The following is a 25,255-nucleotide window of genomic DNA, read 5'->3' as shown; positions in this document are numbered from 1 at the left end:
ACAGCATACATCACCAAGGAGAAAACCTGAATTCCCCTTCCATTCTTTATTCCAAATAAATTAGCATGGACATAATTCAGTATGAATACAATTGGTATAGACTGCAGCAAAGGTTCCCACATCCATTTGGAAATTGTAAAATAAATTTGTTTTCTAAGGTTTCTTGAGGCTTATGTGGTCATGCTCTCATTGACTTAATGATTTTATCACCTCTTAGCAAATTTGGATCCACTTTAGCAAGTGGGTGGAAGTAATTAAGATTGTGAAATTTCTATGAGTTTTATGAGTATAGGCAAAAAGGCATATACAGAGACTCTGTGAATGCTCTGAGTGAGGAAAAAGATTGTAGTGGGAACTTACGTCTTTTGACATGACAGAGAAATTGAAATATTTATAAGCCGACCAACTGCAGGAAAGCCTGCAGTCAGAATTTAAGACCTAAATGCTCATTTCTGGGGCTCTTGACTCCTGACATGTTTGTGGAATGCCAGACCAGTCCTGTCACACTCCTGTGCAACATGTGGACAAAGAAGGGGCTTTCCCTCTTGTATCAGATGAACTGCAGCCATTTAGACTTACACTGCTGTCTGAAAGCTGGGTTGAGCTGTCTGCATATGTATTATACACTCTTTTTCTAATTTTGTTCTTGCAGATTATTGTGTGACATAAGACTGGATGAACATTAACAGAACCTGGAATGTATTTTAATTGTGAAGCTCCATCAGACATACTGATAATTGCATGTTCTATAATTAAAACTGTGTTGGCTTTTCTTTCTGAGCATGGCAACAGCTGTTAGAGCACATCTGGAAAATATGCTATAAGCAAAGATATTTTAGCTCAGAGAATTTCACAATGCGTGGGATATTTACCAGCATTTCTTTACAGAATACTAATCTGATTTATCAGTATTTTTAATATAAAACTCTTAGATTTTTTAAATGATGTTTGCAAAGCTGGTTTTGAATTAACTTCACAGACTGGCCATTCCAGTGTAGTTCAAGGCTAAATGCTGCAGAACAGAAACATTGCTTTGCTACTATTTTTAGGTAGATGCCTACATAAGCCTTGTCTAATACCATGATAACTATTTTCTTCACTGATTTCAGCCAAATATTTTCCCTTCTTTTGATCCTAAGAGAAATTAATTGTTTCATACTGGAATCACATTTCATACAGGAATCACATGAGGAAAATTGCTCTGTGCTTCTGGAGGCTCATGTTAACACTCTTCTGTGTTATCGCCCTTGTACCCCCTACTATTATTGTAGCATTACTCAGGGCCCTTTGAAGTCAGTGAGAGTGTTTACAAGGTAGGATCCTGGCCACTTGGAAATGACCAGCAATGTTTCTGTTTGTGACAGGAGCCCAAGCAATGTGTTTTCTGTGCTTTCCTCAGAACTGGGGTATAGGCATGCCACTACAAAAAAGATTTTCTGATACAATTCATTAAAATGGAACAATAAAGCATAAAACTTCAAAAAAACTTTAGAAACCTCTATCCATTAATTTATTGGTAATGTTGCTTATTTTGTTTATTTAGAAAAAAAAAAAAGAGACTAAAAATAAAGATGCAGATCCCCTGAACCTTTATTAACAAGGTATTACTCTAATCAGGATCTTGCATTCTGACCCAAACATCTCAAAAACAGCCAACCCACTTGCTTTCAAGATGATGAGGGAGATTTTGCAGCTAGAGAGCATTCGCCAACAGGTCCTCGAGTGAAAAATCAGTTCTCCTTGATTTGAAGTAGGAGGCAGCTTTTTAATGATAGATAGCATTGTGTTGGAACAGCTTCACACCTGAATTTTAAATCATAAATGCTATGCTTGTTGTGCAGCTGGAGGCAAAATGCAGTTACTCAACCAAGGGAGAAACTACAGCTGAAAAAATGAATGAGATAAAAAAGAATCTACAGCAGTGATACTGTAAAATAAAGGAGTAACATGGAATGTATTAGAGATAATGTGGGAAAATAATTCCAAATTATTGCCAGTTTAAGTGGCCTACAGGAAGTATTTTAATGGATTTAGTATGCTGTTCTGTTCTTCAGTTTTTACACTTTTCCACTGAGCAGAAAACAAGTTTTTCCAATTATGGGGTTTAAAGTTGTAACAAATGGTTGCTGTGGGTTTCCTGGTTGTGAGATGCCAGCAGTGGAGATGTGGCAAGGTCACTTCTACCCAACAGCTTCAAAGCCCATCCTTTGAGCATGGCTTGGGTGCTGCTTCTCCACTCTTATCCCAGTCTTTCTCGTTGCAAAGGCTCTTTGCAAATGATACTCACAAGGTGATTTGACCCCCAGGCTCCGACTGCATGAAGAAAAGGTCATTAAAGATCGGCGACACCACCTCAAAACGTACCCTAATTGCTTTGTTGCCAAAGAGCTGATCGACTGGCTGATTGACCACAAAGAGGCCTCTGACAGAGAGACAGCCATTAAACTGGTGCAGAAATTACTGGATCACAGCATTATCCACCATGGTGAGTGCAATATCAGCTGCTTAAAAGTTCTAAGCTAAATTTTATTGAGTGCTTGTGAAACAAAGGGAAATCCCACTGCTGCTCTTCAACCAAGTATAGGACAGGTAGGATCCTTTCCCTGCCAGAAATGGAGCACCTCCCTTGGATTGTGCTGCTGTGCAAGGTCCCCTGTGCCCTGAAGAACATGAGAGGCTGAAGAGGTGTGGAGTGACCCAAGGCAGCAGGGTAAGTTACTGGAGACTGTGATGCTGCTTCCCTGCCTCCAGAGCAGCCCCAGCTGGATTGTGCCCCCCCTCTCCCTGCTGCCCTCACTTCCCTGCTCCTAAGAGCACAGTTCTCCAGCTGAAAAACCCATCTGAAAAATCAACCAGCAAAAAAAAAAGATCATTTTTCTCACGTGGATTAGTTCCCTGGCCCTGTCCCTCACACCAGCTGCACAAACATTAGTGCTGGTACAGCTGCAAGAAGTTAGCAGGCTGGCTGTACCCTGATTAATTTTCTCCTAAACTTGTTGTCTATTTGAGATCTGTTCCTTTCAGCTTCTTGAATAACAATTTATGCCGATGAAAAGGAGACTTCCAATTCAATGGTAGCATTTAGTTGCCTTTTGGGGCACAGAAAGGCTGGGAAGCACACAAGCAAAGAAGACCCAAGGCCTCGATTTCAAGTCTATAGTATTACCCATATCAAGAAGTCAAATGTACCATTTGTTTCTTTTTTTAAGAGAAAACTGAGCGACTGTGAACAGACAAATGTTGACTTCATGCAGAAGTCATTGTATGTGCAATACAGCACATACTGCTGCTATCTGCAGTACATTAACAACACCTTAATTAGAGTCAGAAATGCACATATTGAATGACTGCCACTTCTTCAGCTTCTGCTTGGCTATTAAATGAAAATTCTATGTAGTTATGGAAACTGGAACTCATGGTAGATAGTTAAAGAATAAAGTAATTATAGGGTATTCAAATCTGACTACTTAATCCTCTATTGAGAAAATGTCAGTGAAGAGTTGCGTGGATGCCTGAGTGACTTAATTTAATTGAGCAATAGAGGCTTTATTGCTGAATGCTTATTTAAAGCTCTGACAACCTCAAAGTGTTTTCTAGCACAGAATCCAATTGCACATTGTAGCTTCCACATGAATTTCATATATATGTATGTGTGTATATTACACATGGAACAGGTGTCTCTTGAAAATTTTCGTGTATTACACTCTAATAAAGTAGTTTAGAAAGTGAGCTAGGGTAGGTAAATTCAGGGAGGTATAATCAGGTTCTTCAGGATGCTCAGAGCACCCCTTCAGCTCCCCTATCAAGTGAAAGGGGTACCAGACTCTACTTCTGTTGTGCACAATGTACCCCATGTACTCATCATCAGCTGCTGATTTGGCAGCAAACCTAATCTGGCATTTCCCAGTGTCTCCTTATTATACCTACCATTTGCTAGCTGGCATGGCAGAGCAGCTGAGACCAGTTGAAGAGGGAGAAGGCTTTGATTTTAGCTGTTTCTATAGCGAGTCTCAGGTTTCCTACAGCATTGCTAATTGATACTAATAACTTTAAGAAGTTTGACAAACCTTAAATTACTGGGCGTTCTACTCTGGTGGTCTTTTAAACAAACAAGCCAACAGACTGTTTTCAGCAAAAGGTGTTTTGGGTATGTAGCGGAAGGATGCTTTTTTGTTCTTTATTTTTGCAGCAATACTCACAAATCTGATGGACACTTATCTCCCTCATCTTGAAATTTGGTTACCTGTCTGAAAGTTTTCTCCAGCCTTTCATTGGTTATTAGAACTGAGCAAAGTTGTGTGCTCAGAAATATAGGGGTTAGACTCTATATGTGCTTGCTTTGAAGTTCAGCAGCGGTACCTGGTAAATGGATCCTCAACTCCTTAACATGTATGTGTTTTTTTTTTTTTTTAATTGAATTATGTTTCAGTCTGTGATGAGCATAAAGAATTCAAGGATGCCAAACTGTTCTACCGCTTCAGAAAAGACGACGGGACGTTTCCGCTGGACAACGAGGTGAAGGTGTTCATGAGAGGACAAAGACTGTATGAAAAGTACGTTGAAATCTATTCTGTAAAAATAATTACTAAAGGATGATTTGTCACGTAAAAGCGTAATCATAATTCCTATAGCATTAGTACATCAAAATGCATGGAGCAAGCAGCTACTTATCTGTGTAGACACCATATCTACAGCTTCAAAAAGAGGTATGATTTTAAATCATAAGTGAAATTAATCTTTAGTGTTCCAGTATACAAAGTTTCAACATCAGAAAAGTGATATTAAAAGTAGTTTCAAAAAAACCCCCCAACTAAGACAATCTAATTATGACTTGAAACAGATTATTATGCCTAGATACTGAATATCCCACTGGATTACTTCCATCAAATAACTAGGTAGCTTAACCATACTTCCTAATACATAATTAATGACATTTTTATTCAGGATGTAGAGATTTTGACTTTCAAGCAGAGAGAATAAAATGCCTGTTGGCATATGCTACAAATTAATGCAAAAGTTGTGATGTGTTATTTACCAAAAACTTGAAGTACTGCTCTAGACTGAATACCACCCACTCTCCCGCTTGCTTGGAGCAGAAGCCTGCAGCAGCCAGGAGAGATGCTGTGTTTTCTCACTGAGAAAATTTGTTTACCTCTTGAAAGAAAGCACTTAGGAAACTCCCAAGTTTAAGAGCTGATAATAAATATTATTTTCAAGGTTAGCTACCCGTGAAGATCAGTTTGGTGAAAGAACAGTGAAACCAAAATATAAACAAACAGTTGTAAATGCCACTCCTTTTGCTGCACCTATCATATAAAATTTCCTGAGACACAGTGACTGTGACTATTTAAAGTGAAAAAATAATAAATTGTATAAGAGGTAAAAAAATGCACCACTGAAAAAAATCCTCTGTTCGAGGCACTGGAACAGATGGATTGAATCAGCCTCCTCCAAAGTCTTGTATGCCTTACTAAGCACAGCATTTGCTCCTTTAGACTCTGTAACATGCATTGCCTACAAGCCTGACCTGTACTATAAAAAGCTGATTAGACTGTCTACACTGGGGGTTTTTTTTCTATGTTTCTATTTCAATTCTTCCATGAGAAAAATAATTTTTTGTTGGTGAGGCTGATTTCAGCCTTCTGCATGAAAAGAGCCATGACACAAAGAACTCTGTTCTACCAGTGTCTGCTTCCATCACCATTTCTCTGCATGGGGAACTATCCCCAAACCCATGTCTATTGTCCAGTTTGTCCAACATGGTGCTAGCAGAAAATTGTTCCTAACTGTAGAGATTGTTCCCATCTCAGAAAAGGAGTTAATGCCAAAAGCAGCACCTGTATCTAAATATAGCAGCATCCTCACGAGGTGGCTGCTCCTAGGCAACGTATCTGAAGGGTTCAGAAACTTTTAAAACCATTCTTGAGTGCTAAATATAGCATAGATTAAAAATGCCTGGCATTTCAAAAACAGTCAAAGCTAATCAAAATTCTCCATGGATCATTGGAAATATTTTATATTCATGGGAGATAAGAAGGCATACCCAGCCTATCTGGGCTTCACTTTGTTTATTTTAGCAAATCCAGTGTGCAGAGATTTCAGATTTTATTTAGTTCCCTCGTCCATGCACACTTATTAACAATACTTTCACAGTTTCATTGGATAAATTTGAAACTCAAAATCTAGCCCTGAAAGTCAGACTACAGAAAGAGTTCTGCGATGAAATGTGTGGATGTGTAATATATAGGTTATATCAGTTTGCTGATAATGCTGAGAAAGAAAATATTAATTCAGTGCAATTAAAATAATTACTAAATGGCAACAACTGGAGGAAAATACTCATGCACAAACGTGAAGTCACCAGCATATTCAGCTTGTTTATCAAAATGCCCGTGGGCCTAATTGCAAGAGAAATGCAACTATACCAAAGGAAATCTGCCTGAATCCAACACATTTGGAAAATCTGTGTCTAATTTTGTAGATGTTGCTGACTTTCACTAGGCTTTGCTAGTTTTAGATAGACGTTACAATACTATTTCTTCTCCACTCGCTGTGTTAGGGCTGGAGTACCACTGTGTTCAGAAGCCAGTGTAGTTTGTGCTTGCCAAAATTGCAGACACGTGACCCAATACCAACCCATGCAGATTTGAACCCTCAGTGGGTAAAATGAACAAAATGCTTTAGGAGGATCAGAAGGTTGTTGCATGGGAAGAGGAACGGATGCATTAGGCATGTTCCCTGCATTCACACAGTTGTTCTGGGTAAATGCCTTGTTCTCTGCTCTGGGACATGGGATCATAAGGACTGTCCCAGTGCTGAGGAGCTCCCACTCCCTGGTTCTCCTGGCTCTCTTCTGCATGACCACAAAGCTCCTCGTAACCTGGATTCTCCTTTCTTGTGCCATTACCACCTTCAGCTGCTGTGGATGTCTTCGCTGGCTGTACCCATGTGACTAGAAGATTTTAAATCAGTCTCTGATTGTATTGTCCCTTCATTTGCCCTGAAAATCATAAATTAGTTCAGACTCCCTACACATCATTGCAAACTTTGGTAATCCTTTCTGTGAACATGTTTGGAGGTTCAAGTTTATAACTAGACATGAAACCCACTGGATTTCCTACAGTCGTGTCTGAAATGGTTGAATAGTTTATTAAGTCTGAGATCTGTATCAGTTTTCAAGCTCTACAGGACTGACCAGATAGATTGAATGAGATAAACATGTTTCCTGTTCAGCAAAACCCTCCCTGCAAATCTTGAATAACTCCAGCACAGACATTTCATAGCTTTTAAAAAAAAAACCAAAAAAACAAAAACGTGCAGTCATCCTATTTTTATATTTACAGTTCTCAGTAGGTTTTGGTCGGGCACACAAGATGTTGTTTCCGGTGCAGTTTAGGGTTTAGGAGCTATAAGTCATTTCATGATGCTGACATCAACTGAGATTTTTCAACCAGATTTCACAGAGAAAGAAGTGCAGATTTATGGTTTTAATTTCAGGAAATATTTCAGATAATTTTGAGACTCTATTCTTCGAATCACTTTCATTTTAACTCATCAGTGGTTAAGTCACATCCTCTGTTGCAGTTATTTTGATAAAACAAGATTAAAGATTTCTTCTGAAAGGAGTTTGAATTTCAGTGTTTGGCTAAATACATTCAAGTGTAGGATAACACCAGTTTTAGCAAGTAATATGTTTTGACATGAATAGCCTCATGTTTTCTTGAAACAAGGGAAAAATGGAAGAGAAAGAGGCAGTTTCCAACTCTGGCTAATGAAAGGCCAGGTTTTTGACTGATGTAAATTGGTACAGCTTTGTTGACAGTCATGGACATTTCCTTCAGTGAGCAATGTAAGTCTATGGATTGCTGTGTCTGGGTTTGTTAAACTGGCAATTTGTTGTGTCTGTTTGCTCACAAGTCCAAATCCTTTGCAGCGCTATTCTGGGCACATGCAGAAGGGTGTGAAATGTCAAACTGAGGTTTTTTTCCATTTGATATTTTTCCAGATTTCTTTTGTGTGTCTGTAAAGCTCTAAAAATTAGCATTGCTTTTTCAAGGACCTCTCTATCTGAGTCTTCAGTGAGCTGGTCAACTAATTATAGACTCATCAAAGAACAATTAACATAATCCTAAGGATTTTTTTATTTGCTGCCTGCAGAGCCTGGGTAACCAGTTCTGGGTAACCATGCAGCAGATGGTACAAAAAGACACAAGCTTTGGGTTTGCATTTTTTTTCTGGGAGGGAAAAAGCCTGGTGAACAAGACATTTAAAGATAGTCTCTTGGAGAGTTCTGCATTAGATATGCTTAGTGTGGGACAAAATGTTGCCTTGCATGCAGATGCTTGTAAATCAAAATGTTAAAAAAAAGAATAAAGTCTGCAAGGGTGCTGGAGTCTGTACCTTGTTCCCTGTGGGTCATACTCTTGCATTTGATCTCATCCCTGACTTCAGCTAATTTTGACTTTCTTAGTTCTTACTCAGTTCAGAGCTACTGGCAATGACACATCAACATCTAAAAGATCTGCTCATTGTGCTGCCACTGACAAATAGCTGTGGCTGAGCAGCCTTGCCTGGTTTGATGATCTGCTACCTGGTGGTCAGATCCAGTTCATTCAGGCTTCATGCTCGTTAAAGTCAAGAGAAGAAATATTTCAGGTGAAATAACAGATCCTGGATCCTGTCAAACCTATTCACTGTAACTTTAAATGAAACTTCTCTGTTTTCCTATGGCACAGATTTTTCTGATGCTTCCCAAAGGAGATGAAGTTATATTCTGTAATCTCTTGGACATGCTGGCAGTTTAAGAAGCAGATGGCCCATGTATGGATTTACATGAATTTCAGTTCCTTTATCAGAAGGTCAAAGATTAAGCTCTTCCAGAATATGTTTGTTGTGCTTTAGTTGTGCCCTTAATTTCAAGCCCTTCTCAAATCTTTGTTCGCAAAGCCTAGCCATGATAATGAATTTCAAAATATTTGGTGAAGGGAGGGGACCTATTAGTCTTACATGGAAAAAATAACCATTCCATTTTTGAGCTGTTACTCTGAAAGTCTTACCACTAGTCTTGTTATTAGCCTATAATAAGTAAAATAATTATGAAGAAAAATCAGATTAGTAACTAAGGATGCTATGGTGCTCAGTCTCCCAACAAAACAAAAAAAAAGGGGAATTCTGTGTTAAAAGGAAACAATTATAATTTTTTCTTTCAAACTGTCTTCTCTTTCAAACTTTCAACCTGACTTTTGTATTAACAAAATATTGAAGCTTTTTTCTTCCTTTTTTTTTAATATTGTGTCATTTGCACAGATCACTTGAATAGAGAAGAGTTTTATTAGTATATCCTTCAGCTATGCACATGCCAATTGTTGGGGGATTTAGAGACATCTCATGGTGTTCCTCTGAACTCTGGTGTTACACAGAGCCAGCTGAGGCACAGGGACTCTGAGCCTCAGATGTTAAAATGTGTTCAGGTGTGTAGCTCACTGACTGCAGCTGCACGTAAATGTTGAACACGCAATATTTATCAGCCACCCAAACCACAGAACTACCTTTTTTCCTCCTCTTGAATTTTTTCTGCAGCTATTTTAGAGCTTATGGGGAGAGTTTTCAAATTCACCTAAATGACTTCAGGGCATAGTCCTGCTAAGTAAATATTAATTAGGAAGCTTTGAACACATTAGTCTCATTCTGGTGTTTTTAAGATAATTTTTTTTCAAAGTTGATTATACAGTAACTTTTAAAGAACCTAAAGGACTAACCAGGGGACATGTGAAACTTAAAAATCTAATTTTCTTTTATGTGAAAACACAAGAAAACAGTGACTTCACACAGGGATATAAAGCCTAAATTTTTTGACTAAGCAATTATAATTCACTTTGTAAGTTTAAATTGGTAGCTTGAGGAAAGATTTAGTAAGTCAGTGAAAACTTCATATATGTTTGCTTAGTATCAGTGAGATTTGCCAGAATACATCTTATATTGCTTTTCTGAAGAACTGTTTTCCCTACCAATTTTTCCCCCTCAATACCAGGCTGATGAGTTCTGAAAATACCCTCCTGCAAGCCAGGGAAGAGGAAGGAGTCAAGTATGAACGGACATTTGTAGCGTCAGAATTCCTTGACTGGCTGATCCAGGAAGGAGAGGCCACGACACGGACTGAAGCAGAGCAGCTCGGCCGCAGGCTTTTGGAGCATGGGATTATTCAACACGGTGAGACATTTACTGCCGAGTAGTAAAAGCTACATTTACTGTAGCACTTTCTTCTGGTCAAATCAACTGGAGAGGCCCTTGTCTTCTCGATCATAGTCTGCTTAAGTTCTAAATGAGTTCAGATAGGAGTCTAGGTAACTTTATTTAGTAAAAGGGTGGATTTTTCGAAAGCTCATTGTACTAATTCATAAAATTCTGCCTCAAGTGAAGAATACAGCTAGAATTTGAGATTGTATAAGATGTGTGTAAGGTCCACATAAAGATGTGGATGAAAATCAGTTCTATATTTGTTGTAATTAACTTGTAGAACTTGCTATCAGCATTATTTATAATTGAGGTAAATAGCTTTGTAAGGATCAAATAGGGATTAGAACCATAAATAAGCTAACTTCTCTATGCAGAATAAAAATGTGAGGTTCTGTATATTTCCCTGTTTGAAGACAGGAGCAGAGCACAATCTAATGCCAGAAAAGCAACTTTCCCTCTTGGTCATGTGGTGGAGTTGTTCTAGTATGTCTGTGCAAGAAAGAGGGTATTTTTTGGTTGAAGTGTTACTGTGTTTGTCCTGCCCATATAACTTCTTTGAGGCAGGAATCAAATATTTGTTCATGGATCAGTACAATGTGTCTGGTGGATGCATCTTCCTCAAGGAGCTCCTTCTGTTAAGGGTGGAGGAGACAGAGTTTTCTCTTTCCCAAGGGCGAAGACATGAACACCCCTGACACTAAACCCCATTTTACATGTTGGCATCATCTCTCAGTGAAAGTTGCTCTGCTGTGACCAGGCATTTCCCACCATAAATGTGTTGCAGTGCCTCTGGGAGCAATGAAGGGGTGGCCAGGAGATGACAGAACAAGCTGGCAGAAGCTACATTGTTTAGTTCCCAATGGGAAAGTAATCAGATCCTGGTGTTCTGAGTGTTGTCACATCAACCCTAATTCTGACAGAGAACAAAAAATTGACAATATTAACAGGTTGTTAGTATAAAAGGTGCTAGGTTGGCTAGGTTGCTTGTTACTTTGTGAGAGAACCTAGTTTTAATGCACAGTTCTGTCATGATTGTAATCAGGCTCACATTAACTTGCAATTACTAGGAGCTACTTCTGAATATTTACAGTAATCAGCTTCCAGTTCTATAATTACTTCTGCGCTTCCTATGATTTATAGGATGCCAGCTGCTTGGAGCTTGATGGACAGGAAAGGTATGCCACCCCTCCTCTTCACAGCAGCAATGATTTCACTCCTATTTTTACCTGAGCATTTTCTGTATATGACATATGACATACGTGGTAAACTTTCCTTAAAAACAAACCAACCAACCAACCAAACAAAACCCAAACCCCTCCCTGGCCCCCCCCCCAAAAAAATCCTAAACCCCCCAAACACCAAAACCACAAACAAACGAACACAAACAAAGAGAAAAGAGAGATTTACACTGATATTTATATTTTTGCAGAGGAAATAAAGTCAGGACTTGGCATTTGGTGCAAAGCTGGGTTTACTTTGCTACTGAAATCTTTGCCAGTTCTGCAGATTTATCCTCTTCTAGTAATCAAGAGCATGTGCAAAGCACGCTGTTAGAAAGAGATTTGAAACTCATGAAGTAAAGGCACAGCTCTGGTAATTGGTTGATTGCTGAGGAAGTGGCCTTCTCACTTGTCAATAGCAGGTTATCACTCCAAGGCACTGTCATCTTCCTCGCTCAGCTTTTGTTGGGACTAAGGTAACTCAGTGGGGATTTTCACACTGATTTGAGAGAAAGAAAAATAAAATCAAATTATGTCCTTGAGATTTATCTTTATGAGTGGACATGCTTTGTGCACACTCCTAAACAGGAGATTTCATTCTTCTCTGGATTTCACTGAATCAATTTGTCTAGATAATGTTAGGAATATTGATGAAAGTACTAGCAAAATTAACACAGAGCTGGTTTGGGGTTCACCTTAGCAACTGGATACGATCTATGTGTTTTGAAGGTTCATGTAATGCTGGCTGCCTCTAAAAAGGGAGCTCAAAATGAAAACTCCCAGTACAGAATTAGGCGTATAAACTGTGAAACGGCAGGGGTGGTATTCTCTCCCCAACACCCTCCCACCCATCTTACTGAGTTCTAAATCCAATTTAAAAACAAGACAGATATCTTTCTGTCTCTTAATACAGTAAATTGATTTCACCATACTATGCTTCCTTTGTTTTGTCTCTCATCAGTAGTACCAAAATGTTACTTGACACTAATTGGCATCCTTGTTGGCAGAATCAGCAGAAAGACTCTTGACTGAACAGGAGTGGAGAATAAAACATTTCCTGCCCTAAAGGCAATATTTTGCTAGCAGTATTGTTTGATATCTACAATATGGAATAAAATAAGCTTGCTGTATTATTCTTATGAAGTATTTATTACTCTACCTAATGCAATGGAAAGTAATAGAAATAGTTGCATCAAGTTGCCAATCTCAATAGTAATTTTCCAGCCACAACTGAATTATGCAATTTGTTTTTACTGATGCTGACTTTCATTTCAATTACTCAGAGAAGTTGTATTCTGCAGCTGAGGCACTGTATTCAAAACAGCTTCCTGACACATTTATCTTCACCTTAATTGGTCAGACACAAAACAGGTTTTGCACAGGAAGCAAACACTGATGATAATTTTAAAAAGGAAAACAGTGGTTTAAGAGGAATTGTGTAAATGCTGTAAAAGTGTGAAATGTTTCAGTTTAAAAATAATCTTCCTGATCTCTTTGGGCCTTTGTAACTACATGTATTCATGTATTTCCTTTGCCATATATGAAAACGATGAAATGTGTTTAAGTGCTGAATTGCTTCCTTTCAAAATCCCACTGGCACACACAAATTGTAACCCACAAACCACCATTTTTGCAAATAGGGCCCAGATGTCCTTTCCTATGGACTGGTACCCTCAGCTAATACGGAATAAAAAAAAATATAAGTACCAGGGAATTGTACACTGTACATTTCTTGAAGGCTTGTGTTGGCAGTGTAATTGCCAGTAGTTTACTCTGCTTTTGTGAACACTGACAGCCTTCATCCAGAATATAGGAATAAAGGCGGTGGGAAGAATTTTACACAAGGTGATGCACATCCAGTAAGGGCAGGGACAAAAGGTGCACAGAACGCATTTCTTAGCTGTGGAAAAGCCCATTTCTAGTATGGTGAGGTATGTAGAACTTGGTAATATTAACAGATAAAACTTTCTTTCAGGAGGCTGGATCTGTCTTAGTTCTTCTTCTTATGGAAACGGTGGGACAAATTAGCTACTATGGTCAAAATTCACAGGCAGCAAGAGGAGAAGGAAGTTCTCTGCCAGCTCCAGGGTAGATCAGACCAAGCCATTCTGGCTCTTTTGCTTTGATGTTTTCCCAAGCTGCTGCTGACCCTCAAGTCCATGTGGTTGGTCGTATTTCCCTCCTGACATCCCTCAGCACCTTCCCTCCACAGTGACCACAGCATGGTTCAGCATGAAGTTTTCTGCATGGCTGTTCACTCTACTCTGAGGGTTTGGGATGCAGATTCCAAGGCTCAGACCAACAGAATAGATGTCATGAGTTCTTGAAAGGCTTTGCTTTCCCAAAAAAGTCTCTTTTGGAGATGATAGGCTAGCAGCTATCTTTGACATATGCAGTCCACCTAGACTTCAGTAAAGCCTTTGACAGTGTTTCCCACAGCACTCTCCTGGGGAAACTGTGTTCCCATTGTGTGGGTGTATGCACTTTCCAGTAGGTAGAAAGCTGGCCGGATGGCCAAGCCCAGAGTCTTCCCCAGGGCTCAGTATTGGGGCCAGTCCTGTTTAAGAACTTTATCGGTGATCTGGACACAGGTATCAAAGGCAGCATCAGGGAGTTCACAGATGACGTTAAGTTGGTTGGGAGTGTTGATCTGATGGAGGGTAGGAAGACTCTGCAAAGGGATCTGGACAGGCTGGATCAATGGGCTGAGGCCAGTGGTATGAGGTTCAACAAGGCCAAGTGCCAGCTCCTGCACTTGGCTCACAACAACCCCAGGCAGTGCTACAGGCTGGGGGAACAGTGGCTGGAAAGCTGCCTGGGGAAAAGCACCTGTGGGTGCTGGTCAACAGCGACTGAACATGAGCCAGCAGTGTGCCCAGGTGGCCAAGAAAGCCAGTGGCATCCTGTCTTGGATCAAAAATAGCGTGACCAGCAGGACGTGGGCAGTGGTGAGGCTGCACCTCAAATTGTGTGTTCAGTTCCAGCCCCCTCACTACAAAATGGGTATTGAGGTGCCAAAGTGTGTCCAGAAAAGGGCAATGGAGCTGGTGAAGAGTCTGTAGCACAAGTTTGATGAGGAGCAGCTGAGGGAGCTGGGAGTGTTCAGCTTAGAGGCTCAGGGGGGACCTTATCAATCTCTACAACTGCCTGGAAGGAGGTTGTAGCCAGGTGGGGATCGACCTGTTCTCCCAGATAACAAGCAACAGGGCAAGAGGAAAAGGCCTCAGATTGCACATGGGGAAGTTTAGGTTGGATATTGGAAAAAATTCCTTCATATAAAGGGTCATCAAGCATTAGAACAGTCTACCCAGGGAAGTGCTGGAGTCACTACCCCTCCACTCACTGGAGGTATTTAAGAGATGTGTTGATGTCACAATTAGGGACATGGTTTAGTGGTGGACTTGACAGCGCTGAGTTAATGGTTGGGCTTGATGATCTTAGAAGTCTTTTCCAACCTGAAGGATTATATGATTTTATCAGTGCTAGGATTTTATAATGGTAGTGTGAGATATTGGATGCAAATGTCACTGAGTTATTGCAGTGGGTCGGAACCAACGCACTGTGAGGGTGTGTGTGTCTGTGGGTAAGGACTGGGCCTAGACCTGCAGGTTCATAGTAAAGTCTGCCTTGTCACGTAAGGCCTGCTGAGAGCACATGGCATCACTGAAGGCCCTGTAGCCAGGCTGTCAGTCAAGGCAGACCTGCCTGGTAGCCGCTCACACCTCACCTCTGCAGCCTGTGACTGGCTACAGCACATCTCACCCTGGCCTGGAAGGCACTGACCGGCTATTCTGCCTGGGAGGGAAAACTAAACTGTATAAACGCATGAGACTCCACCTGAGCTCGCTCTCTCTTCTCTCCTGCAACCTGAACCATGTGAATCATCAGATCTTGTCGGTAACCATTTTTCCTTTTCTTGCTCTCTCTTTCCTCCTGCTGCCTGCACCATCTGAGTCACCGAATCTTGTCAGGAACCATTTTTCCTTTCCTTTCTCACCTCTCTTTCTTCTCTCATTCTTTACCTTTTTAATCTGTTTTCTTCTTCTGCTCTTCTCCCTCTCTTGTGGGTAACTTAAAGCCAATGGATTGTGCTTTATTAAAGCTGGTATATTGATTATTTGCAATAGGTGTTTTCAGTGGAATTCGTCTTCGTGCTGAGTGTTTTAGTGAAATATTTTTACTTGGTTGTATTTTACTCCTGTAAAACCTTTTGCCAAAATATCTTATTTTTCTCACTAGGATAAAAGAATTTCTCGTAGAGAAGAGTGTGTGACTCTTTCTCCGGATGCAAATTCGAGGTTTTAATGAACCAAAAGGCTTTTAAAAAGTCTTAAATAAAATGTAACCATTCTGGGCAGCTGATGGCTTAAAATCTGGAGTTTAACAGATAGTAAATATGCAGTAAGATGTCTTAGGCATGATATCAGTATCTTCTGCCCCCACCCTCCTCTAAAACATCTAAACTTTATTTTATTGAGTTAATTGCACTTGGCCAGACCTGGTGTGTTCAAGTCAGACACATGTTCTGCTGGCTTAGCTCAGAAGCAGGTGCTTATCATCTCTCAAGAGTTAATCTTTTATCAGCAAATTACTTTCAGAGATGAAAACAAACACTTTGTAGTGACTTAGTGAGAACAGTAATTATTGACACATTCTATCTCCCTGTCTCTGCAGAGAAGTCTTATACATATATTTAATTTTCCCTATTGTTTTCAAGGACTCTGTACCTTTATACAGCAGCATTTTCCTTATGAAGATGATCAGTGCATTTGGTTTTAAGTATCAAGACACATGATGCAGTTGAAAGTTTGTTATAATTGTGGAAGTAGATTAAACAAAGTATTATTTCTCTTGCTTTTGTCAAAAAGCTTTCCCTCTTTTCTGTAATTGCTGTAAATAATGAACTATGTGCTGTGATATTTACCTTAGATGTCCAACTGCTGATACTTCATACTTTGTAAGTGAAAACTTGCCACATAGGTGAAATACTGCCTCTTCCTTAATTCAAGATTTCTCTTTGGAACCCCTTTCTTGGAAATACCAACTGCATGTAGCAATTTATAAGTGTCATTGAACCATACCATAAATCCTTGACTTAATTTGTTATAGGTTTTCTCCTCCAAAATTAACACATTTATTTTTTAATATAATTTTTCTGATAGATCTAACACCTGAATCATATCAGCTGTTGGATACATCCAAGATTTCATTGTGCTGCAAATGATAAAACAACACACTTTTACAGGTGATGCCTTGGTTCATCTCAGTAAATCAAAAGCCTTCAGTTGGTCTTTGAAGTCCTGCAACAGAACTTTGTTTTTATTATATGCCCAGTTCCTCCTGTGCTGACACCATGCAGAATCACTCAGTTGTTTGTGTGGCAGTTCTTCCCTGGCAGTTCCCAGACATAAGAACAGTAACCTCACCCACAGTAATTCAGCTGCTTGTGCTAAATTTGGAGACCACTTTGTGTATTTTTTATGATTTTGCCCTTGTAGGAAAGTCAAAGAATAAGAATTTCGTATGTAATTTTATAATCTCCCAGCTTCTTTGTATGCCAGCTTATTGTGCCCTTCTTGCAGTTGTCTTTATCTACAGCAGGAATGGGTTTTGTTTTTGAAAGAGCCACATGCTCTATGTTTTATGTAAATAACATATGAAGACTTCTTTTCCTATTAACTACTGAATTCTATTTTTCTGACAGAGAATGGGTTTCAGTTTTTAACAGCTGCAACAAAAAAAAAAAAGATACCCAGATGGGCCTTTTCATCTTCTGCTTTCCTTGCCACAGACTATACTTTCCATACTTTATTTGGAAGCAAAGAAAAGCTGTTGGCTATGTTCTGTAAACTTGCTAAATTAAAGATGATAAATCCTCATATACACACTGAAAAGACTGCTGAAATGCATGTGATTCAACACTGGATTTTCATGCTAGAGTAGGTAATGTGTATTTGAAAATCGACTGCAAATATGTGGCAAACTGACTGGAAAGACAAAACGTATATAGAAACAATTATATATGTAGCTATTTTGAGGCAGCCAGAATAAAATGTTAATGCACTGAGCAGAACATACCACTTTAGTAAGAGTGGGATACTCTGAATTTCAGTTCCCAAGGAACTTTTCATGGTTTTCTATTGTAATCTCAATGCTTTAAAGACATTACAAAAGTTGTCTGGACTTTTTTGCACTATGTGAATATACCACAGTTCATTGAAACAGCTCAGAGAACGTGGTTCCCCAATTATAGCACAATGTTTTTTTTTCTGGGCCCACTTACAGTTCCAGGACCTACTTATTTCTGGACATACTTACTGGCTTCACCCTTACTAGGATGAGCTGGAACAGCTCTCCGGATTTTGTATTTCAGGGCCAGGATCTGCCTTGCAGTTTTGTATTAGAGGATTGGTGGAAACAAGAGTAACTCAAACTTAGATCCATTGTCTATTCAAAGTGAATTCCTTGCAATCCAAATGAGAAAACATACGATTTAGTACAGCTGCACTGCTGAAAGTTTACCATGCCAGTTGAATACATTCAGAGGTGAGCTTACCTACAGTCTCTGTAGCATACAAACATTCATAAAAGGTGGAAATGCAAGTATTGTGTTCATATGGTGCCGGGAATCCAAGACTCAGGGCCCTGTGCTCACTGAACATCTGTAGTCTCTCTCCCTGGATTTGTGGGAGCTCCAAGCAGGTGGAATTCATCTGTTCGTAAAAAGGAAACTAATCTGAATAGGTGCCATTATTAAAATGCATTTGCTGTGCCAGATTAGCAGAAAAACAGGAAGGCTTTGAGAGGAATGGAAAAAGCATTGTCCAGTGGCAAATAAAGTGCCAGTGACTCTCCTCCAGCCCCATGTGTGTCCGTGCAAGGCAGGAGTGGATGAGGGACGGTGCAGGAGTGGGAGGCTTTTGTGGCAGAGGTAGGGATATGGAGCCGGGTCGGGGCTGGCTGAAAGCCACGCAGTCACCCGGGCAGGTCTAGGCAGCTGGTCAGTGTTTTCCAAGTCCATGGACTCCCCATCACCCTCTGGAAGCAAAGCGGACACAGACTTCCACCGTTTCTCTGGCAAGGGACCAAAACTGGGCTGGCCAAAGGCCTGAGGCACAGAAGAGACAGGCTCAGCAAACTGGGTGCTGAGAGAGGCACAGAGGCATTTTTTAAAGGAACTAGTATATTATAATGTTGATTTGTTTCCTTCCCTTTTAAACACTGGTTCTGCTTTGGAGAAGGGAACAAGGAAGCAAAATGACACGGAGTGGGAGTCAGACCCTTCCCTGGGCAACTTTGGATTCTGGTGGGAGCAGCTGAGGCAGTGCCCTCATACAGATAACCCAGCAGCCCCTTGTAAGAACCTGCAGCCCTCCAGTGTATGTCTCATCATCTTGCATTTGTTTTTGGTATGACATCAACTCTTCTGGGGCAATATCCTGCCACTCCAGATGTCAAAACTGGTATGGTCATCTATGACTTGCTATATGAAAGTGCAGACTATTGCAGCCAGTAGTAGTGAAAGTCCAAAATAATCTCCTGCAGCTTCAGACTGGATTTCACATAATTTTAATAGAGGAAACTACCTCATTAAAAGAATAAAGTGTACTTCTGAATAGACTGGGTCTGCTACCTTGTGGAGCAAAAGGCTTGAATATGTGTTGTGCACTACTGGAAAGAGTTTAGTGCTGCTTTTGTCTTTAAATGGGGAAAGATATGATATATTCATGCTGAAAACTCGATACAGTGTGCTCATGCTTTTATAACCTCTTCCTCTTAACCCCGGCACAAGCACACTCTCACACAAACAAACAGGCATACACTTCAACATGTCCTCTGCTCTCTTGAGAAAAGCTGCTCATCTGGCTCCTTGGGGAACTTTGATCTCCTTCCCACTGCTCCCTTGACATGGAACAGCCTTTTCCCAGCTCCAGCCACACCACAAGCTTGCTTGGTGACAGTGTTGTTTCTGGGGACGTGCAGAGCAGCTGGAGTGCATCACTGAATGTGGCCTGCTGGGGACTGCAGCTTTCAGCTGGTAGAAAGCATTAATCACCGCGGTGGAGATGTACACAGATTATCAGCGCTAAAAGTCATGGGGAATTGAAGTGGTGGGAGGGATTTAGGGGAAAAGCCAGTTATGAAAATGGCCTGATTTTTAAGGCATGAGTCATACCATTTATTAAAATAGGCTTTTGTACTTTCTAAAGCCTCTTCAGTTCTATGAAATCAATGTAAAGCTAATATTTCTATCTCTGCTGTGCATCAGCCTCCTTGAAAAAAAGTGGGAAAGGCTGTTTGAGCTACAAGCAGATCCTGGGATTTTATGTCAGAATCAGAAGCTGAAAGAAGATTTGCATGGATGTTGCTATTTATATTTTATGTATCTGAACAGAAACTGTGAAGCAGCCGGGCACAAGAAGCACCAAAACTGCAACATTAAGTGTTCCCGATCAGAGAAAATCCAAAATAAATATTGTGATATTTCTTGTCTTAACAGTAATGTAAATGGGGAATGACCAGATAAAATTCTTGCCAGTGAAATTTTCAAACTCTAGGGACAGATGAAACAGTAAACTCTATTAATTAAATGGTCATTACCCCAAAATAGATGTACTTTTGTGTAATTAAGGGTATTACTAGAAGGCAATACACCCAGGAAATGAGAATATAGGCTCTACTTGTTGCTGTGAAGCAGTGCTATACGGCAAAAGAGGATATACAGGACACAAATTTTTCCCATTTTATGCTATGTGTGCATTACAGTTGTAACTGTGAGCCTGAGATGTACAAATAGGGCAACAGCAAGTAATAGAAGGGGAGTGAGGTTGTAACTGGGCATGCAGTTCTGGTAAGTGGACTTTTAGGAAAGATAAAGAAATTTTGAAGAGAACTCAAGTGCTAAAAAAAAGGTCAGAATTTAAGGAGTGTTATTTATTCAGTTGATAAAAAATATGTTTTAGAGTTGTCTTCATCTCTTCACAGACTTCTTTGCAAAGATTTAGGACCAGATCTTATGTAACTTTCTGATGAAGGTGTGACAAAATCCAGGGATTAGCAGCTACAGTTGAACAAATTCAGCCTTGAGTAAAATCATTATTGCCTGTCAGGGAAAGTAATTGAAGGGGGAATAAATAAGGGGAAGAGTAAAGTGATCATTACAGGCTGCTATAAGGTACAAATAAACTAAACTTTTTGTAAGGTTTAAAGATAGTTTTTAACACTTTTTCTGGGAGAAATTTTGTGGTCTGTGTGAATGTGGGAGATTAGACTGGTGGGCTGTGACAGTACCTCCAAAGTTTGATCTCAGTGACTGTGAGTTAGTGTTGGTGCCTTTCCCTCCAGGACCATAAATGCTCCTGTGCACTTTTATGATTTTGGAGGTTGCCCGACACCACAGTTTTACTTTAGTCTCCTTGGTACATTTCTTTCTATTGCATAAGGGTGCACATTGTAACATGGACATGTTGCCACATGAACAGCAGTGAATTAACCTGGAACGAGAAACCCCACCTTGCTCTTTGCATCACCCTCATAATGTACAAATACAGGTCCTGACACTGGTCAGGATTGTTTAAGACAAATTGAAATGTGTGGCAGTTTGTTTTTCTATGCTGTACTATGAAGAGCAGTGAACTAATTCAGGAGTAGTTATGTCAATCCCTATCTGGGGGCAGCAGCTTCCAGGAGAGGTACAGATACCTGGAGCAAAAGCCTTGTCAGCTGCCACAAGTTTATCTGTACTGCCTCTGAGTCAACACCCAGAGGTAACAACCTCTAAAGCACCTTTAAAGAAACCCCCTCTTGAGCAAGTCTGTGCAACCCTCTCAGCATTCTGCCATCAGTTTGGAAAAGTTTTTGACTCCCACTATTACGTGCTGCTTGCAGCAAACCGTAGGCTGCTGAAGTGGTTGAGCTGAGCACCCATGCCTGCATCTGCACTTCTCACCTGGCAACTACTGAGCGTAATAAAACCAATCTTCTGTGTGTGCTCTGCTTCTGGCACTCACATAATTGTGATTTATCAAGGACAAGGGCATGTGCAGCTTCTCCTGGCTCCTGCTGAAAGTCAGCTTCTGCACCTGAGGAGAGCTTCAGAGGCAGCAATCATCTATGTCTGCTGCCCCCTCCTCAACCGCTTTCTTCTGACCCACGGTCTGGAAATCCCTTTTTCCACGCCCTTCCAGAAACACTCATCCTTAGTCAGAATCACAGCCTGGACATTTCATTACAAATCAAGAATAAGTCAGATGACTAAAAAAAAAAAACCTTGAGGGGCACAGTAATAATTTTGGTGAGAGACTTTATTTGATGATATATGCAGAAGGAGGCTATACTACTCCTGTCTGTATTTCCAGCTTCTTCTTATATATGCAAAAAGTTACATGGTGCTACAAACACGTTATTTGCTCAAACTAAGGATGCTCTATCAGTCTCAAATGAAATGTGAACTATCCTTAGAAATGAGGAATTAAACTATGAAAGTCAATGAGCACTCTGGATTCTGTACTAAGGCTACTTGTCATAAGCATTCTGGCTGCAAACCCTTTGCTATGTAAAGCATATAAAAATATTCTCCAACACACAGTGACTGGTCTTACCTTTTCCACTTGCATTCATTTATTGTATAAAACTTTAGCCTTTCTTGGACTAAAACAGATACAGCAGAGATTAATTACTTCAATGGAAAACCTAAGCTTTGTTATTTTAAGTATATAAATATTACAATATTTCAGTCAAAACAAGTATTGTTATTCTAAAATATGTTCACTATCTTGACATAAAAATGTTTACATTATCTAGTTCATGGTCAGTGATTCCTGAATTTCAGAACGTTTTGTAGTGTCTGCAGCACGAGTGTGTGTTGATCTCTGATTATCGTAATTTCTGAGGACTCTCAGAGCACTTCAGTTAATTATACAAACAACAGCGTAATGTTAGTTAAAAACCATAGTGTCATAATATTTAACTTGAATAAGAAACTATACTGATATTTCTTATATTGCAAATGGCTGGCCACAGTAATTCTTTCATTTAATATTATGAATTGCAGTAGTGCTGAATAAGTAGAATTTGTCTTTTTAAGATTAAGATGGCCTCAAAAAAAAAAGGGATTTTTTTTGGTATTTAAATTCAGTTATCCTAATAACATGGTAGGATATTGCTAAATATTGCTACTTTTACTTATTATGTCAGTGATCCTAAAATGAGACTGTGAACACCTCTGTACTTACTCTGCCTCTGATAGCAAATCCTTCTGGGGATGTAGGCAAATCTCCAAATCTTTCCTCCTCTATTTGCCTTCTTCAAAAATAGTGATTGTTAATAAGCACTGTTTAATGGTATTGCATGCTATACCTATCCAAAATGGAGAGCACAGCAGCAGCGTGTGCCTGCAATGATTAACGTGTCAGGACACAGTAACAAACTGCTTCCAGTGTGAAATGGGACCTAGCAAAGCCATTTTGCTTATGGAGGATGCCTGTGGCTGACCTGGAGACACAACAGTTTCAGCACTAAAGTGAAGCAGACAAAAGCCAAGTGGCACTGGCTCTTCCAAACATCTTCGATGATCTAGGTGACAGGGGTCTTTTGTGTAGATGGTACTTGAGAAATCGCAGCTTGGCTGACCTTTCTGTTTTCTTAATGGAAAAATATAGCATTTCAGAACCCTAAGGGATGCCTTACAGCCTGTGCCATGCTGCAGGACTCTGGGCAGATGGGCTGTGTGGCAGTTTGGGCACAAGCATGTGCAGTTCAGAAAGTTCCTGTGTCCTGATTATTCCTTATGTCCCAGAGGCAGAAGTCCATTTGTACAGACAGTGGACTCTCTGACAGTGATCCAGACAGGCAACAGACATGCTTCTTTGCACAGTGGGTAAATGGTCTGACCTCATATGGCAGTTTCTGCATCCATTTAGAAGACTGGAGTCTTCCATATTGTCTGGGTGACTTGGTATCCCTGGAGAATGTGACTGGACTTTTTCCTCTCTGAGGTTATTTCTTCAGCTCACAGGCATCAAGTGACATTCTGGCAGTTTATGTCAGACAGCCACGCAAGGTTGTCATGTGTGTGGTGTCATTCTGTGGGGCCCATGGAGAGCAATCTGAGACACAGGGTGGTGTTAACAAGGGATGAGAGCAGGAAAGACTGTGTTGGGGGTGAGGATGAAAGGAAAACAAGCCAGTAGGGCTCTAGGCTCTGAGTCCTGTGTAGCGCCTTGGACTCTGCTGCCTTTGGACCTTGTGTGTTGGGCAGAGCAAAGAGCAAGGCAGAAGTTCAAAGAGCAAGGCAGAAGTTCAGTATCTGCAGTAGGAGGCCAGATGAGTAAATCATGTACTTAATAGGTTTGACTGACTTCAGTGCATATCTATGTTGTTTTTTACACTTTACATACAATTACCTATAGCCCACCAGTTCTTATGATCCAGTATTGGAAGAAATGCAATTTATAAACTAGATAAATCCAAAATCTAGATCCTTCATGGAAAAGGTCAACTGTAGGAAAATATTTCTGTGTTACATGATCAGAGAAGTTACGTGAAGATGGAGAAAATGCTGCCCAAACACCTACTGCAGCTATTTAAGATGCTACAGTACTAATGCAGGGGGTACTCCAGAGGGCTTTCCTGGGGCCAAACCCTGCAGGAGTCAGAGCACTTTCAGGACCTGGCACCAGAGGTCCATCCACAACTGCTGTGTTTTATATCGCTGTGAAGATGCAGCATCAGTGGCAGCGAACACGCAGACATTATGGCAATGCTGCACTCTGTGGGTAGGCTCGGTGCTCTTGCTCTGACAGCAGCAGCCTGGGATTTGCTCTCGGTGCCAAAACAGGTTGCAATTAAGACTTTTGTTCATTATGTAAGAAATGATTTTTGGCCAGGTGCCTGTTCCCAAACCTCGTGTATCCATGTGAAGGGGGAAGTGGCCTGCAGGAAATGTCTGGGACATGATGTCTGTGGTGAACAAGACAAGAGGAAATACACAGGTCTTGATTTTTTGCTGCCCTATAGCTTTGAACAAGGTCGTTGGAAAGAGCTCCCAGGAGCTGCCCTAATACTGATGAATTCACACAAAAATCAACGTAAAGTGCTAAGTTTGGTGTTTATTGTCCGGTAGCACCAAACAGCACACAGAGAAAGCACGTGTGGGGGTGCACCATTATTCAGCTGGTCACAGGGAGATAAAGTACTTCTGTTTCCACTTGACAATAAGAAGTGTGTGTCATTAATCAAGGTAGTGTAAAAGATTCCTCTCAGCACTGGCAACTACAATTCCTACTTTGTTATTGTTGCTATAAAAGTGTGTATATTGAAGCCACCTGTGTGAAGCTCCCCACCTTCCTCCTCTTTCTGAGTTTGCAGAGGGGAAGAGGAGAGCTCTGAATGTTGATTGCTTACAACAAGGCCTGTAGTGCACATGTTGCAGATAGATATGCTCTGATTTCAATCCTACCAGGCATACACTTTCTATCCATTTCTTTTCTTAGTGTCCAACAAGCACCATTTCATGGACAGCAACTTGCTCTATCAGTGCAGAATGAACTTTCGCCGCCGGCGGCGATTAATGGAGCTCCTCACTGAGAAATCCCGCTTGATGCCTGAAAGCCATGACAGCCCGTTCTGCCTGCGCAAACAGAACCACGACAACAGAAAACACACCAGTTTTCTCTCAGGTGACTCCTGTCAGTGTTCAAAAAAAAAAGAGCAGGGCTGGTGTTATATGTCCCTGCTCATAGGGATTGTCCATTCCCTCAATCTACCAAATCTTTAAGTCCCTGGAGTATATCTGTATC

The 25,255-nt window shown here is 40.4% G+C and overlaps 1 protein-coding gene across 1 annotated transcript in view; it reads left to right on the top strand.

The window, feature by feature from the left end:
- Nucleotides 1-25,255, top strand: part of DEPTOR (DEP domain containing MTOR interacting protein) — a 75,623-nt gene that overhangs the window by 24,268 nt on the left and 26,100 nt on the right. Inside the window, exons 3-6 of the mRNA XM_050321590.1 lie at nt 2,307-2,485; nt 4,430-4,553; nt 10,031-10,209; nt 24,950-25,135. Coding sequence (XP_050177547.1) covers nt 2,307-2,485; nt 4,430-4,553; nt 10,031-10,209; nt 24,950-25,135 — 668 coding nt within the window. The remainder of the gene's footprint in view (nt 1-2,306; nt 2,486-4,429; nt 4,554-10,030; nt 10,210-24,949; nt 25,136-25,255) is intronic.

The sequence above is a fragment of the Myiozetetes cayanensis genome, unplaced genomic scaffold (assembly GCF_022539395.1).
Source record: "Myiozetetes cayanensis isolate MyiCay16 unplaced genomic scaffold, myiCay2020 scf1, whole genome shotgun sequence".
Taxonomy (NCBI): domain Eukaryota; kingdom Metazoa; phylum Chordata; class Aves; order Passeriformes; family Tyrannidae; genus Myiozetetes; species Myiozetetes cayanensis.
The sequence above is the reverse complement of the archived record's forward strand: the minus strand, read 5'-3'. Positions and strand labels throughout refer to the sequence as shown.